General features: G+C 31.7%; 2 protein-coding genes across 2 annotated transcripts in view; both read left to right on the forward strand.

Moving 5' to 3' along the window:
• The window catches only part of LOC21395440 (pentatricopeptide repeat-containing protein At2g19280), a 3,328-nt gene extending 866 nt beyond the window's left edge, over positions 1-2,462 (forward strand). Inside the window, exon 2 of the mRNA XM_010093017.2 lies at positions 120-2,462. Within this exon, the coding sequence (XP_010091319.1) occupies positions 147-2,279 (2,133 nt within the window). The 5' untranslated portion in view covers positions 120-146 and the 3' untranslated portion in view covers positions 2,280-2,462. The remainder of the gene's footprint in view (positions 1-119) is intronic.
• Positions 2,463-3,284: 822 nt separating this feature from the next.
• Positions 3,285-16,334, forward strand: part of LOC21395441 (CO(2)-response secreted protease) — a 14,927-nt gene continuing 1,877 nt past the window's right edge. The window contains exons 1-9 of the mRNA XM_024162333.1: positions 3,285-3,392; positions 10,334-10,452; positions 10,602-10,699; positions 11,378-11,533; positions 12,135-12,246; positions 13,268-13,769; positions 14,394-14,491; positions 14,663-14,911; positions 15,148-15,262. Of these exons, the coding sequence (XP_024018101.1) occupies positions 3,285-3,392; positions 10,334-10,452; positions 10,602-10,699; positions 11,378-11,533; positions 12,135-12,246; positions 13,268-13,769; positions 14,394-14,491; positions 14,663-14,911; positions 15,148-15,262 (1,557 nt within the window). The remainder of the gene's footprint in view (positions 3,393-10,333; positions 10,453-10,601; positions 10,700-11,377; positions 11,534-12,134; positions 12,247-13,267; positions 13,770-14,393; positions 14,492-14,662; positions 14,912-15,147; positions 15,263-16,334) is intronic.

Genomic DNA, 16,334 nt, shown 5'->3' on the forward strand with positions numbered 1-16,334 from the left:
ATATATATATATATATTGTGCGTTTCTTTTGCTGATAAATATTCTAGGTTGTGGAAATTCAATATGTGTAACATGTTCTTTCTTTTCGTTTGTCTTTGTTTCCTATTCTCGTTCTACAGCCATCTCTTGCTCTATTAAGATTGTTCATGAAGAGTTTATCTTCAATCATCAATATATATGCAACTGGAGCAAAGCTGGTAGTTCGAAGGGCATTCAGATATTATTCATCTAGGAATTTTGCATTAACATCAACATCTCAGTTGGAGGACTCTTGCCTAGTGTCTGAAGACTCTGATTCTGCCAAGGATACTAAGTCGCCGAAGGCTAACTGCAATTCATGCGAGCGTAGAGAACGGGATGAACTTTCTTTTGACAAAAAGGATGGGGATGAGGTTGCAGAAAGGGATTTCTTGTTTCTCACTAATCAAAAGGCAAAGGTTCGTGAAGTAGGAAGAATAACAAGAGTACTTAAAAATCGTGGATGGGATTTGACGTCTCCAAATGGGTACAGGGTGAAACTGAGCGAGGTCAATATCATAAGGATTATGGATGATTTGTTTGAGGAGAGTTCTGATGCCGAACTTGCTTTATACTTCTTTACGTGGTCAGAGTCCCGCATTGGATCAAAGCATACCGTGCGATCAGTTTGTAGAATGATACATATTTTAGCTTCTGGGAACATGAAACATAGGGCGATGGATCTGATACTACATCTTGTAAGACGCTATAAGGAGGAGGAATCTTACAGTTTTCTGCTGGAAGTCCTGTATGAAACCCACACCGAAAGAATGATTTTTGAGATTGTATGTAGCATGCTTGTTAATTGCTATATTAAAGAGAAATGTTTAAATGCGGCTCTCAAGTTAACATGTCAACTGAAGCAGCATAACATATTTCCTTCAGATAGGGTTTCCAATGCAATGCTGAGGGAATTAATAGGATCAAAGCAGTTGGAGTTGGCATGGGACTGGTTAGAAATCATCCAAAGCAGAGGAATGGGTCTAAATGCTTCTACAATTAGCTTATTCATTCATTACTATTGTAAGGAAGGTAACTTTGAAAGCGGTTGGAAGTTGCTTTGCCGAATGCGAGACTATGGGGTTAAACCTGATGTTATTTCATATACTATCATCATTGATGCACTCTGCAAAATGTCTTGTCCAATTGAAGCGACCTCCTTAGTGTTTAAGATGACTCAGTTGGGTATCTCTCCAGATGCAGTGTGTGTTAGTTCAATTGTAGATGGTTACAGTAAAGTAGGACGTATAGATCAAGCACTTAAAATATTGAAGATTTTTAATTTTCCACAGAATATTTATACGTACAATAGCTTTATTTCTAAGTTATGTTTGGATTGTAACATGGTTAAGGCATCTTCGCTATTCCATCAGATGATTGAGTTGGGCTTGTTGCCAGATTGTTTTAGCTACACTACTATAATTGGGGGATACTGTAAAGTGGGAGACTCCCAGAGAGCTTTTCAATATCTTGGAAGAATGTTGAAAGTTGGAGTTAAACCATCTGTTGCCACGTATACGGTGCTCATTGACACTTGTTGCAAATGTGGAAACATGGAAATGGCAGAATGCTTGTTTTGGAAATTGATTGCAGATGATTTGATGCCCGACGTTGTTGTTTATAACTCTTTAATGGATGGATATGGAGAGAAAGGACACTTACAAAAGGTTTTCGAGCTTTTCGATATGATGAAATCTTCCAATGTCTGTCCCGATGTTGTAACCTATAACACTCTCATCCATAGTCTAGTGATGAGAGGATTTGTGAATGAAGCTGAAGATGTTTTTGATGAGCTCACAGAAAGAGGTTTCTGCCCAGATGTAGTGACATTCACTACTTTGATAGATGGGTTCTCAAAAAAGGGAAATTTTGAAGAAGCCTTTCTGGTGTGGTTCTACATGAGTGAGCACCGCGTGGAGCCTGATGTTGTGACTTGCAGTGCCATTCTCAATGGATACTGCAGGCGGCATCGTATGGAAGAAGCCAAAGCATTGTTCCAAAAGATGCTTAACATTGGATTAAAACCTGACTTGAGACTGTACAACAATCTGATTTATGGTTTTTGTAGTGTTGGAAATATGGACGACGCGTGTGACTTGATTAGTAGGATGGTGGAACATGATAATCTTCCAAATAAGTTAACACATCGAGCACTTGTTCTTGGATTCGAAAAGAAGAGGGCCAAGAATCCTGTAGAAAGTGCAGATTTTAAGTTGCAAGAAATACTGCTGAGATATGGTGTTCATGTAGTAGTCAACTAGTATTTAAGATGATAGAGCTACCAGGAAGCTAGAAAGCTACGTCTGGTAAATTGTGTTATCATTGTTGTAAGGTGATGTATCCTCTAACTGTATCTTATCACTTTCTTTTCTGGGCAATTCATGTATTCATATGTCTGTTTAACAAAATAACTGATTCCAGGTAGTTAATATGTTTCACTCTCATGATGCCTAACAGTCTGCAAAACTCGTTACGGTGCCTCAGTTGATCTCTCTAGTGAGCTTCAAATGAAGCTTTAAGATGGTGAGTGATTTTCTGTCATTAGTTGAAGATGTTAATGAATCATCTCCATGCAAAAAAGATTTATCAGTGTTAGGTTTTACTAAAGCTTCAGTTGATCTTGATGCAAACAAGAAAAATATCATTAAGCATGTGAGGGGTGAGATATGGCATTAGCAAAATCAATGCGAACCAATCGAATGGAAGTGGGGACAATGTAGATTTATGTTGGTCTTATTTTTGCTTCGGATATCACTCATTTAGCTTGTGATTCAATCACCAGCTTCTTTAGAATTCAAAACCAATGCAAACGGATTTGGCCATTATTCAATGTCTAGAGTGCACTTTATCTGATTTGGTAGTTCAGAAGTAGGCTAGAAAAGAGATTATTAACGCATAAACAATTTTTTTGAAACTCGTTTTGATTTTTGAATATTTCTTTCCATTACATTTTAACTGTAGACAATATGTACTGTTCGGAGGATACCTTATCCTCTTTTCCTTGTAATTGATATGCTTATGAATGACAGGTGTTTTTCTTAACGAAAAAACAAAAACTGTAGAAATCAAAACTCTCTCAAGTGAATTTGTTTGTAGAACAACCACATATAAGTACATATGGCAGAATACCATATTGATGCAATGTCAAAAAAAATTCCACTTTCGTACACGTGCACTATGGTTCCTAACTTGCATTTGTGCATTTCGATCCTGTTTCTTCGCGCAATGACAGATTCTGGACCTAGCTTTACTTGCCAAAGTTGCAGATGGTGGAGGAGTCCAGGGAAAATGGTTGGTCTGTCAACGGATTTCAAGGAGCCATATTGTTGGAAAATTATGCAGTTGTAAGGAAAGTAGTCTCGTCTCTTCAGCAGGTAAGCTTTCCTCGTGTGTCTTTGCTTTATTGGTGGTCAAAAAATTCGTGTCAGGCCTTGTTTGGTTGGAGGGAGAAATGGAAAGAGGGTCGGGGATGACGATTAGTGGACGGATTTTAAGAGTTATAGGCCTCGTTCGTTTGTTTGGTAGGAGGGATTAGATTGAAAGGTGGATTCAAAATCCTCCACACGACTCCGATTTTGGAAGGAGGGATAGGCCTCGTTTGTTTGGTAGAAGGGATTAGATTGAAACCAGAGTCTAAATGCTTTGACCGACTTCGAATTTAACCTGCAGAAGAACGTGGACGTTTGGTTCATGAATTTAGAATTATGATTCAGAACCATTCTCGATTTATGTGTGTTTTTTGTGAGAGAAAACACTGTAGTGAGTTACGAATTATGATCCGAACTATGATACGAATCCACCAACCAAACGCACACAAATGACTCAATTATCTGAGTTCAGGTCTCTAGAAAATGAGAGAACATGAATCAAGCGAAACATTGCTTCTGTATTCGAACGACCTTCAACTCAGTTCTCATTAAAGCTATTCTGAGCAGACAATTACAAGGTAGATTGCGAAACTTCATACTGATTGATCTGAGAACAAAAATATACCTTAGCAAACGATAGTTTCCATTCGTCACCCAACCTAATACAACGCTATCAACTATCTATTATGGGCCTTGATACATGTAGATAATCATCTCTCTCTCTCTTGTTTTTTCTTTTGGTCCATAACGTTAACCATGGAATGCACTTCTAGTTTTGTATACTGTACAATCTTCAAACAATTTAAGAATTCAGGAGCAGCCTATGGAGCTCTTAGGCTTAAGAAGTTTTACACCTTTTCATCTCGTTTGGGAAGCTTGACTTTAGGTTGAATAATTCTAGTCACCAAGTAGTTTACGAAACTTTAGATACCAAGTGATTTGATGATTGATTTGTCAAAATATAAAAAATAACATTTGACTTTTTTTTGTTGCTGTACATATATATGCCTTGTTTAAATATTTAGAGGACATGTGCATTGTTCTATTTCTTGGTACTGGAAACTTTGAAAACAAGTCGGTGGCCATAGTAGTACTCATTAAAGTTATATAATAATAAGGAACTAATTTATAACCTTGAAATAGAAATATATTAGATCTAGAATTGTGGACAAAAGCAAAGACAGTTTAAAAGCTTTGGAAATGAATGGTAAGAGAATTACCCACTTTTAGGAGTTGCAAGTGTTATAACTAAAAGATCAATGATGTTTGGAGCTTATATCTGAGCAGGGAAGGTGTGGATGATAAGTAGTACCATTAAAACTTATGTTTAACTAGTTTTGGAAAGAAAAAAAAATTGTTTTTTGTCATGGATATAAAAAAATAAAAAAATAAAAAACGCTTTAGAGTCATGAATATATTCTTCCTTTTTTTTTTTTTTTTTTCCTGAACAAAGATAAGCTTCTATTTTCAGAAATAGAAGCAAAAACAGCTTCGGTTTTTCCTTGTATTTTGACTAATATCTCTACAACACAATCAACTACCGTTTCAAAAACCATTCCGACATTATTTCCAAAAGATTATCGGACTTATCACCATACTCAAAGCAAAATCCCAAATGAGCACTCAATTTATATCGGGTAAACTGTCGTCGGAATTAATGTCTGAATTTTTAAATAAATATAATATTTATTAATAAATACGATATTTATTAGTAAATACAGTGTTAAATGACACCGAATTCGTTGGCCGGATTCGAGTAAATATGATATTTACTAGTAAATACAATATTTATTAGTAAATATGATATTTACTTATAAATACAGCGTTAAACGGCCGCCGGAGTCGGTATTCGGCTTTTTAGATAAATACGGTATTTACTAGTAAATATAGTATTAAAACAGTTGCTGGAAAACAGTCACCAAAAAATGATCATAAATTGCCAAAAAATGATCTCAGGTTACCAAAAAATGGTCTCCGATCGCCAATCTCGATTATGATAGACTTAATTATAATCTATCTATTTTAAAAAATATGTTGTAATTTATTATTTTTAAAAAATATACTATAATTTACTGATCACTTTACTAATTATACTATTTCCTTCCTTATCCCTTTGTACAGTAAGAGAGTGGAAATTGAGTCTTTGAGCGTATAGACTCATAACTAGTTTGAGAATTGAGACATATGAAATAACTATTTTGCCCCTCGCTGTTTTCCAAATTAATCGCCAACAAGAGGAATCTCTTCTTTTTCTTTTTCGTTTTCTTTTTCTTTTCTTTTTCAGCTTTGGAATCAAAAAGTCTACAATATGTAAAAGCATCTCTGCCAACAATCTCAAAAGGATGCGGCTTTATTTGTTTATTATTCAACTTTATCATAAAAATCTATTAAATCAAGGGAATATCAAATCTATCAAGCACATTTGCATATGACAACTTATTTTTATACACGCAAGGGAATGTACATTTTCTGAAGAAAGAAAGTTCTTATGTGTAAACAAATGTTTACTACATCCCAATGGGCTATCACAGAATCAACTTGTGTCCATAGTTCTACGCAATTTAAATTGCTAAACGCAATAATATGTATATAATACAAATTATTGTGTGTGTAAAGCCTTACTACCAACATTATTATCCACTTTTAGGTAAGGGTTAATGCATTAACAGATTGGCCAATAGTTGAAGGCCAAATTCCAGAGACGGCTCTGTTCATTTTACCGATTCGAGTTTTGTTACAGTAAAAAGTTTTCAGAAACAGTCACATCTAATTTTTTTGCTACAATAAAAAATCTAACTTTTTTGTTACAGTAAAAAGCTCTCACATAAAATCACATCTCAACTCGAATTAAAAACTCGAATCAACAAACTAAACGGATAATCCGATTCTTTCTTTAGCAAAAAGAGCCAAAGCACACAAAAATCTTCCTAGTGCCCATTATTTTTCAACAAGTTCAATTTGTCTTTTCTGATTTTCAAAAATCTCACCCATTTTTTTACTAGATTGAAGATCTCAAAAAGATAAAAAAGAAAAAGAAAAAGAGAAAAAAAGAGGCAATCTTTATTAAGGAAAGGGGAAGAACGATTTTTCTTCAAGAAAGTAGACCGACGGCCTTTATTCTTGATTAATTGATGTAACAATTCATTTGTCATTGTTTGATTCGTTAGTTTCAAGATAATTATGTTGCCAACAACAAAATGTTATTAATTAATATTTGTGGACTATTGTATCATCTTATTATTGTCTTTCTAATCATATCATACCACATTAATTAAAATATCACGACACGACAATTAAAATCTTATCATTTAAAATATTATAATTAATGTGGTACGTATGCTATTATTAGGAGACACAATTAGCGACACATGCAGAGCTAAAAAAATTTATTAACTGAGATATTATGAAAAATAAAAAATTTTCCTTTAATACCGACCTCAATATATTTCAGTTATTTTTTTTTAATTTTTTTTGTTTTTTTAATCACGTGGCCAGTTCTTGAGAGACAAGAAAATAAATTGAATAGTGGCAGTGATCGCAATTTTTGTATAAACACATTTAATATATACTAATGGCCGCGGCATATAAATTGTGACTATTTTAGTTATAATTGTTTGGAAAATTGTCGAATCAGTTACAATTAGGAAAAAAATATAGGGATAAAATCATATTAATATCCAGTGTTACAACTAAACACACACTTAAAATTTTGTGCTTTTTTAAAATATTAAAGCAATATTTTGACATTTTTAAAAACACCTTTTTAGATACATTGAAACTAATTTTTAGACGTAAAATTTTAATATCCTTCTATTTAAGTAACCAAAACAAATAAATCTAGAGAAAAAAACATAAACTTTTTTATTTTGTTTTTTTTTAATATTTTTAGATTTTTTTAAAATATTGATTTTTATTAAATTAATAAGGATAGTTTGGACATTACATGTCTTAAAAATCAATTTTAAAGTATCAATAAGATATTTTAAAAAATATATAAGATACCGTTTTAATATTATAAAAAATATAAGATATTAAAAACATGTTATTTTACGATGTAAAATACCAAAATAATTTTATCTCAAAAAAAAATTTGTATAATATGAATTTTGACAAAAGTGGGTTCGGGGTTGGACTTGCTACCCTGTACTACACACACACACGTGTGTGTGTGTATATATATATATATGTATATATATATATATATATTCCAAAAATGCCCAACACGAAAAGGAAAAGTATGAATAAAGCAGAAAACTAGACTAAAATTGTGTAAAGGAAAAGATAGTAGTGGGGGAAGGCAAGGAGAGAATTAAAGAAAACGAAGAAAATTTCACGTGGCCGTTGAGGAAATTTATTATATGCTCACTTTCATTAAATATGTTTTCTACTGATGACCGAACAGAAAAAAAGCTTTGCTTCATCCCCATATACAGAAACATGCAGGCCAGTCTTGTTTTCAGTCATCATAGTTAGGCTTCTTGATCTTCAAGATTCTCTCTCTTTGTATTCATTCCTGATTCTGAATCATGATTCATGATTCTCTACAGTATTTTCTCTCACAAAAAATACACGTAAAACGAGAATGATTCTGAATCATGATTCTGAATACACGAACTAAACGAACACTTAATATGACCTTGATTCAAGATCAGTGTCTTTTTATATACTATTTTTTTAAATCATTTTAAGTCTTATTTTCTATTTTTATTTTTGTAGAGTTACAGAACTAATTGGTATTTAATTTAAATGTCTTTATAACAAGACGCATTTACTAATTGGTCAAAAAATTATTTCTTTTCTTTTTGCTTAATTAACAAGCTACTGGGCATATAAATAAGTATTCCTATTTGCTGGACAATTTTTTTTTTTTTTTTAATAAAAGTCTAACATGGATAGTTATTACTGAACAATTGGTCCAATAAATATAAAAGTTAAATTCATCAGACATTCTTGAGAGTTTTTATTTTTATTTTTTTCCTTTCTCTAAAAATGAATCCCTGTATCAGAAATTAGTCTATTTTAAACCTTGAACTCTCTTGATGTCTTAAATTTAGTCTCTTAGTTAAATTTCATTAAAATTTTGGATGAAAAGTGTTAGTTAAGTTGAAAGAATTAGTAAATGTAGATTTCAAACCATAAACAGACTAAAATTAAAAAGTTGATGTTTTCGTATCATGAATAATAAACAACAGGCACTCTTTGTCTTTGTGCTTTCGTAACAATTCGTCCATTTATGCTTTACATCCTGTGTTCTTAGATTATTTTTCTTTTTAACTTTGCAATTTAGTGTTTTAAATTGTTAATGCATTTTTTTAAAGAAGTAAATGACAATAGCTCTTTCAAAAATAATAATAGGACTAATCTCATTGATACCTTTTCAACTTTGGAGTTATTTCAACTTTATCTTCTAAACTTTAAAATATTTATTTTTCCTCTTGAATTTTGAAATTTTCCTATTTAAACTCTTTTATAAGGATTTCTGTTACAATTAGATAGAAAAAAAGGATTACTTGTGGACATGTAATTCTTATCCGTTTGTTTTTAACATAAATTGAAATAAAAATACCACATAAGTTGAGTGGGTATAATTCATAATTAGAGAGTAAAACGAGAGTTTTCAAAGAATGAGAAGCAAATTAAGATTGATTCTAATTCTCTAAATAATGTGTGAGCTTTCTTATGTAATTCAGAATATAAAGTTTCAACTTTTGTTGCTGACAAATTTAAATGTGTGAACTTTCTTATGAAACGTCAAACGAGTATTGGACGTTTAAAGCACCTTTTGCAGGCTATGGTGGGAAAGTGTGTAGTTTAAGATTTTAACTCTTTTTTTTTTGGCAACAAGCACTAGTTCTAGAGTGAAAAAAGTTCAAGGATGTTTAATGAATTTAACTCTAAAATTAAGTGGCGACGAAATATGCAGTCTAATTTGCTCAAGCATGTTGCACTTTTAGTTCCCCTATTTTATGAGCCAAAAAAAATATCACTTAACTAAACCACTATGGTAATAAGTAATCAATCATGGCTGTTCAATACTTATCACTTCAATCATGCTAATATTGAGGTTTTTTATTTTTTTATTTTTTTATTTTATAGATTGATAGTAAAGAGCCATCTAAATGATTACTTAATTATACTAATTTTTACTTTAAGTAGTAAGTAATCATGGTGCCAGCATATTGAATAGTAAGATCCAATACTATGTATTTCTTGTTCTATATATATATATATATTGTTATATTAAAATATGAATAATGTTAGGAACACTAACTCAAATCTCAACTCTTGTGTATCAATTAATGTGGCATGTGAATTGTCATTTTTCTATTGGTGAGTGTTTAAAACATTGCCACGTCAATTAATAAAAGTGATGACATCTACTAATGAAAAGATGACAATTCACGTGTTTAATATACAAAAATTAGGATTTAAGATGGTATCTCTGACATTGCTCTTAAAATACATAAAGCAGTATTCATATTATGTGCACAACAAAGAGTCACAATCAATTAACAATCAAAGATGTATGTCCTTCTATATCCTCGTGGATCACGTCGATTTCCCTTAGAGGATAAGCTTTTCACTCCAAAATCAGCTTATAAATAATTATGTACTTAGTCCCCTTTCCCATAGCCAAAGTATTCAAATCTTCGTTTTCACTACTACTTATTTATTGGTTATGTTAGTCCCATAACCAATAAATAAAGAACTGATATATATATATATATATATAAATAGAAAAGAAAAAACCCTACTCATCATATATCTTCCAAATGAGTATCCTCCTCCTACTATTCCTTTGCCTTAGTCTACCATATGCTCTCATTTGTGGCTTGTCTTCTCCGAATCAGATTCCCAAGGTAAATTCTCCAAATTAATGTTGTGTTTCCTTTAAGATCCTATGTTGTCATTATTATATTGTATGTTTAATTATTTGTAATTATCAGCATTATGTCATATATATGGGAGCTACAAATCCATCATCAAATGAGATCAATGGAGATATTGCTCAAGCTGCTGCTGCTGAATTAGCTCATTTGCAGCTACTCTCCACCATCATTCCAAGGTTCAATATTATTGATCACCTTCTTCATCATATTCATGTAATTGTAACATTTATATATATATATATATATATGTCTTCATTATCATGTACGTACAATAATATGTATATGTGTGTGTGTCTATATATATATATATATGCACTTTTGGCAGCCAAGAGAGTGAGAGAATATCCATAATCCACAATTACAAACATGCATTTAGAGGATTCTCTGCCATGCTTACCGAGGATGAAGCTCATCTTTTGTCAGGTGATTAATTATACACACATGCTTTCTGCGTGCCTTAGACTTTGTTTTTAATGTTCATATGAGTAGGTTTTGCTATGTTTTAGCCTTGTTGGGCATCTCTGTCTTGTTTCTGCAGCTTTATTGTTTTGTTTTCTTCTAATGAAAACTTTTCCATGAAGAAGAAAAAAAAAAATCAACACGCGCGCACACATAAACACATATAGTCTTAATTTGAATTTGTATGTGAGAAAAAAAAAACATTATAGCAAAAAAGTTAAATTTAAAATTTTGTGAGAAAAAATACTGTAGTAATAAAATTTGAGTTGTGACTTGAGTTGTGAAAACAAAGCTTTAATTATCTCAAGATCTCTCTTCTTGATCTAGTAGTGGTACGCATGTTACCATACCAATTGATGCCAAAGTACTATTGTTGTTTTACAAGTAATTTCAAAAAAAAAAAAGTTACATAAATTATGGTCTTTTTCTGATAATCCTTGTAAAAATAAATTATCGGTAATCTTTTATGTTTTAACCGTTAGATTTGTATCAAAATTTGTATGTTCTGCATATACTTTTTCAATATGACGTGCTTTTGATTAAATTCAATGGTCAAAAACTGAGATTATCAATAAAACGGATTACCAAAGAAACTCCAAATTATTGAATTAACATACAAACCATATTAATTGCTAAAAACAGATCATAGTGATGTTATCTCAGTGTTCCCGGACACGATGCTTCAACTCCACACAACACGTTCATGGGACTTTATAGAAGGAAAAGCAGGCAGGCTGTCAAGATGGGGCTTGGAAAAGCATGTCACTAGTGACATCATTATTGGGATTTTAGATACGGGTAATTAACCAATCCTTCTTTTATGCTTCAACATTTTAATATGATTTATCTCCAAAATATTTACTCTATATATAGGAAATATCATGTTACATATAAGTAGATAGTCGAAAATAAACAAAAGTGTTGACATAAAGTGAATGCTTACATCAATAATGCATCTTTAAAAAAATATAGATTTTTTTTACTATACTCTTTTTTTTTTTTTTTTGGTAAAAAGAAGTTATAGTTTATAGATCAATTCTTCTTTTATGCTTCAACTTTTTAATATGATTTATCTCCAAAATATTTACTCTACGTATAGGAAATATCATGTTACATAAAAGTAGATAGTGGAAAATAAACAAAAGTGTTGCCATAAAGTGAATGCTTAGATCAATAAAGCATCTCTAAACAAAAAAAGGATTTTCATTTTTTTTCGTACACTTTTTTTTTTTGGGGGTAAAAAGAAGTTATAGTTTACGCCTTACCCTTACGGACTATTTATGGGCAATATTATTATATTATATTATTAGTTATAAGCAGTGTTTTTATGTATCTTGCCAAAGATTTATTTTATTTTATTTTCACAATAAGAACTTGCCATTTCAATGTGTCGATTTAGGTATATGGCCGGAGTCTCCAAGTTTCAATGACGAAGGAATTGGGCCGATCCCTTCAAGATGGAAAGGGGTTTGTTTGGAGGGATCAGACTTCAAAAAGTCCAATTGCAATAGGTGACCCTCATTTCACAATACAGTTTTTGGCAATTTCGTACTTTGCCTTGAATTTGGGTCATCTTTTACATTTTGTCACTCGAATTTGGAAAACTATTACTGTGTTTGAAATTGATCACATTTTTATTTTTTACATTTTTCGAGAAAGAAAAATAAAAACGTATCCAAAACGACGTTTGGCGTAATAAAGACAAAAATTAGAAATGAAAACGATTTTTTAGTTTAGTGTAAAATGAGAGAGAAATGAAAAACGACTTTTAGTCGTTTTTCATTTTTTTGTTTTCGTTTTCTCCTTTCTTGAGTAGAGAGAGAGATATAGAGAGGCATTAATAGATTTTTTTATACTGAAAATAATCTCTTGATAAAATTACCAAACACATTTTTAAAAATGATTTTCTGTCTGAGATTGAAAACATTTTCATTTTCATTTTCATACAAAAATCAAAATCATTTTGAAACGAGTTCTAAACGCGCCCTATAATTTATTCCACCTGCTCCAACATCAAAATATTTAGTAAATTTGACCTTTGTGTCATTTGAATTGACTGAAAAGCTGAGGCAACACTAAAAAGAAAATTACATAATTGTCACACATGAAATTGAGCACAATTTTGCAAAGAAATAACTCACTTATTTCTCGAGAATAGACGGAAAAAAAATGCTCAATATCATTCGATTCAATAATTGACCTAGCTTCTTGTTGTTTCAAGAAACCGTCCACTTCAATTGGTATTTTTTCACGGAAAGCAAACATTAGATAACAAATCTAATCATTCACTAAGATTTTAAAGAGCTGCCCCGAGTTCTAGTTGATTACGTTTCACATCTTTAACAATTCAAGCATATAAGAAGAGGAAAAAAGTTACAAGCACAGAAGAACGAAAAATGTATTAGAAAATGTAATTTGTAAATTTATTTTCCGTTCAAAAAAAATTATTTGTTAATATTGCTACTAAGATTTCAAATACAACCCGTAACATTTTCAAATTAGTGACCGGTAAAACCGGCACTGCCATTACAGGAAGTTGATCGGTGCAAGATACTACGCCAATGAAGAGAAGACACTTGACTCGCCGAGAGACTCGGAGGGCCACGGAACACACGTGGCGTCCACAGCGGCGGGTGCACCAGTTACCAATGCCTCCTACTTCGGTTTAGCCAGAGGCACGGCCAGAGGTGGTGCCCCATCTGCCAGGATTGCCAGCTACAAGGTTTGCTCATCTGAAGGTTGCTACGGCGCAGCCATTTTGCAAGGCATCGATGACGCCGTCAATGACGGAGTTGACGTGATTTCCATCTCCATTGGTTCCGGCACGTCTAGTGAGTTCTTTGAGGACCCAATTGCCATTGGAGCTTTCCATGCTGATCAAAACGGCGTCGTGGTGGTTTGCTCCGCTGGGAATTACGGCCCTGAACCTTTCACCGTCGGTAACACCGCGCCGTGGATTTTTACCGTCGCGGCTTCTAGTTTGGATAGAGATTTTCAGTCCACTGTTTTGCTTGGCAATGGAAGAGGCCTCAAGGTAAGGTTGTCGTTTCTGCTTTGTATTTTTGCGTGTTTGGTAGATGGATCTAAAATCAGTGTTTGTTTACAGTTATTCTGAATCATAATTCAGAATTAATATTTAATTTGGATGATTCTGAATCATGATTCAGAATTTAATGTGATGTTTTAAACTAGCTCAAATCATGATTTAAAACCACCCATATCTTAATTCAATGTGATTCAAACCCCTGATTCTGAATCATCGTTTCAAAATCATGATTTAAATCTAAAATCATGAATCATGGTTCTAATTTCAGAATCATAATTAAAATCACTCTGATTTAAATCATCGTACCAAACCAACTCTTAATGAACAAGTGAACATCACTATAGCTGCTCATCACAGTTTTAGTGGTTAATTTTGACACCCACCTGCATATTGTAATTACAATAGAGATTTATACAGTTTTACAACACAATTATATATATATATATATATATATATATATATTTTATGTTTGGTACTAGAGTACCTATTAAAATGCAGTACCTAATTGTTTAATTCTAAGGTACGAGGCATATACATTACTTAGATCTATAGTTAAATACGTAACATAGATCTGGAGTTAAAGTGTTAAAACAATCCTTTATTCTTTTTTAGGGATCTGCCATTTTCTTAAAGCTTTCACGATCAGCCATACATCCACTTGTATTTGGAAAGGATGCGGCTCCTAATTCTTCTGTCGCATTGGAAGCAAGGTGATCTTCCATTAGCATTAGTCTTGTTTCGTGTGTGTGTATATATATATATATATATATATATATATTATGTCTATTTAAAAAATCATATTACATCATTTTCTCTCACAAAATTTAAATTTTGATACAAACCAAACGGGTCATTAATTTCTCCTCAACATTATAATGTAGCAAGTGCTATCCAGGATCTTTGGACCCTAAAAAACTCGCAGGAAAGATTGTCGTTTGTGCAGATGATGAGGAGCCTTTAAGTTTAAGGGGCTGGAAGAGACAACCTCTAGTAGAAGAGGCTAAGGTCAAAGGAGTAATTTTCATAGAAAAAGAGGAAGGAGTTGTGCCTTCTGTTACTGGCATTTTCCCATACGTAGAAGTTGGCAAAATTGCAGGATCTCAGATTCTTAACTACATCAAATCTACCAAGTAAGCCTCGTCTACACGTATAAATACACATATACGTATTCTTTTTAATATGCAAAAAAAAAAAAATGTTAAATAAAAAAAGAAAAAGTTGTTATAAAACTATAAAATGAATATTACAAAAGTATAACACGAAAATTTAATGCATAAATTTCACCGGCTCTTTTTTTTTTTTTTAGCTCTTTTTGGATATTAAAATGTGCCTAGCTCACCTTTCGAAGCACTCCCTTCATAAACAGAAAGCCAACAGCAACGATCCTTCCAACAGTTGAAATTTCAAGACATAAGCCCGCGCCGATTGTGGCCTATTTTTCATCAAGAGGACCTGGGGAGTTAACCGAAAACATTCTCAAGGTCATTATTTCGAAATTTTGAGTGTTATAATATGCATAAATGGAATAAACACGTCAACATTATTAAATTGTCATTACCAATATCCTTTCATTTTTGTTATATTTTAGGAATTTTCTTTGTCTAATTAACTACTTGAGTTGTCATTTTTCCTAAAATCTGTCTCATACGATTTGATTGAAATCACACGTCTAATTTTAGTGTTCAAAATGATATCTAACCAATAATATCTTGTCACATCATTCAAAAAATTTAAAATATTCTTTACTTGACTCTATCATACTGTTCATTAAATGATACGACAAAATATAATTAGTTAGACATTATTTAAGAATCCTGAAATTTGGCAGATGATCTGAATCTCATGTGATATTTATCTCATTTGCTTTTTATTAGATGAACTAAAAAGATGAGAAAACTAGACCTAACTTTACAGTGTAGTTCAACTTTGTTCTTATGGTTCTCATTTACTTTTTAGTAAAATATAGAGATATTGTGTTTAGATTTATTCGAAAACCATACTTTCAATTTCCGACCTCATCAGAAGAACTAATTCTTAAAATTAGAATTAAAACACAAATCTATACTTTTTTTTGGTCAATAATTTAATTTAACCTTTTAAATGACCAAATCATCTTTAAAAAAATGGCTAGAACTTTAAAAAATATATATATATATATATATCTATATCTATATATAAACACACAAAAAGTGTATTTTGGGCATTTTCAAGTCAAGACCATAAGTTTAAAGTTTTCTTTAGTGCTTTTTTCATTTTTATTTGAGGCTATTTCAGATTTTTTAGGTCAAAATTAAGAATTGACTGTGAAAATGTATATATTTGTATATTAAACCTAATTTAAAGGGTATACATTTCAATAAACTTAAAGTACAGAATATAAAAAGATAAATATTCTTAAATATTAACGAAAATGAGAAATATTTAAACATTAAAATTAGACTTTTTCATTACAAATCGCATACCAGGAAAAATAATGTATTTTTTTAGAAAATATTATTTATTTATTTTATCCTCCTAAGTGCTCTCATATTGTTGAGCTAGCTATATATATAT

This window comes from Morus notabilis, unplaced genomic scaffold (assembly GCF_000414095.1).
Source record: "Morus notabilis unplaced genomic scaffold, ASM41409v2 Scaffold1082, whole genome shotgun sequence".
In the NCBI taxonomy this organism is placed as follows: domain Eukaryota; kingdom Viridiplantae; phylum Streptophyta; class Magnoliopsida; order Rosales; family Moraceae; genus Morus; species Morus notabilis.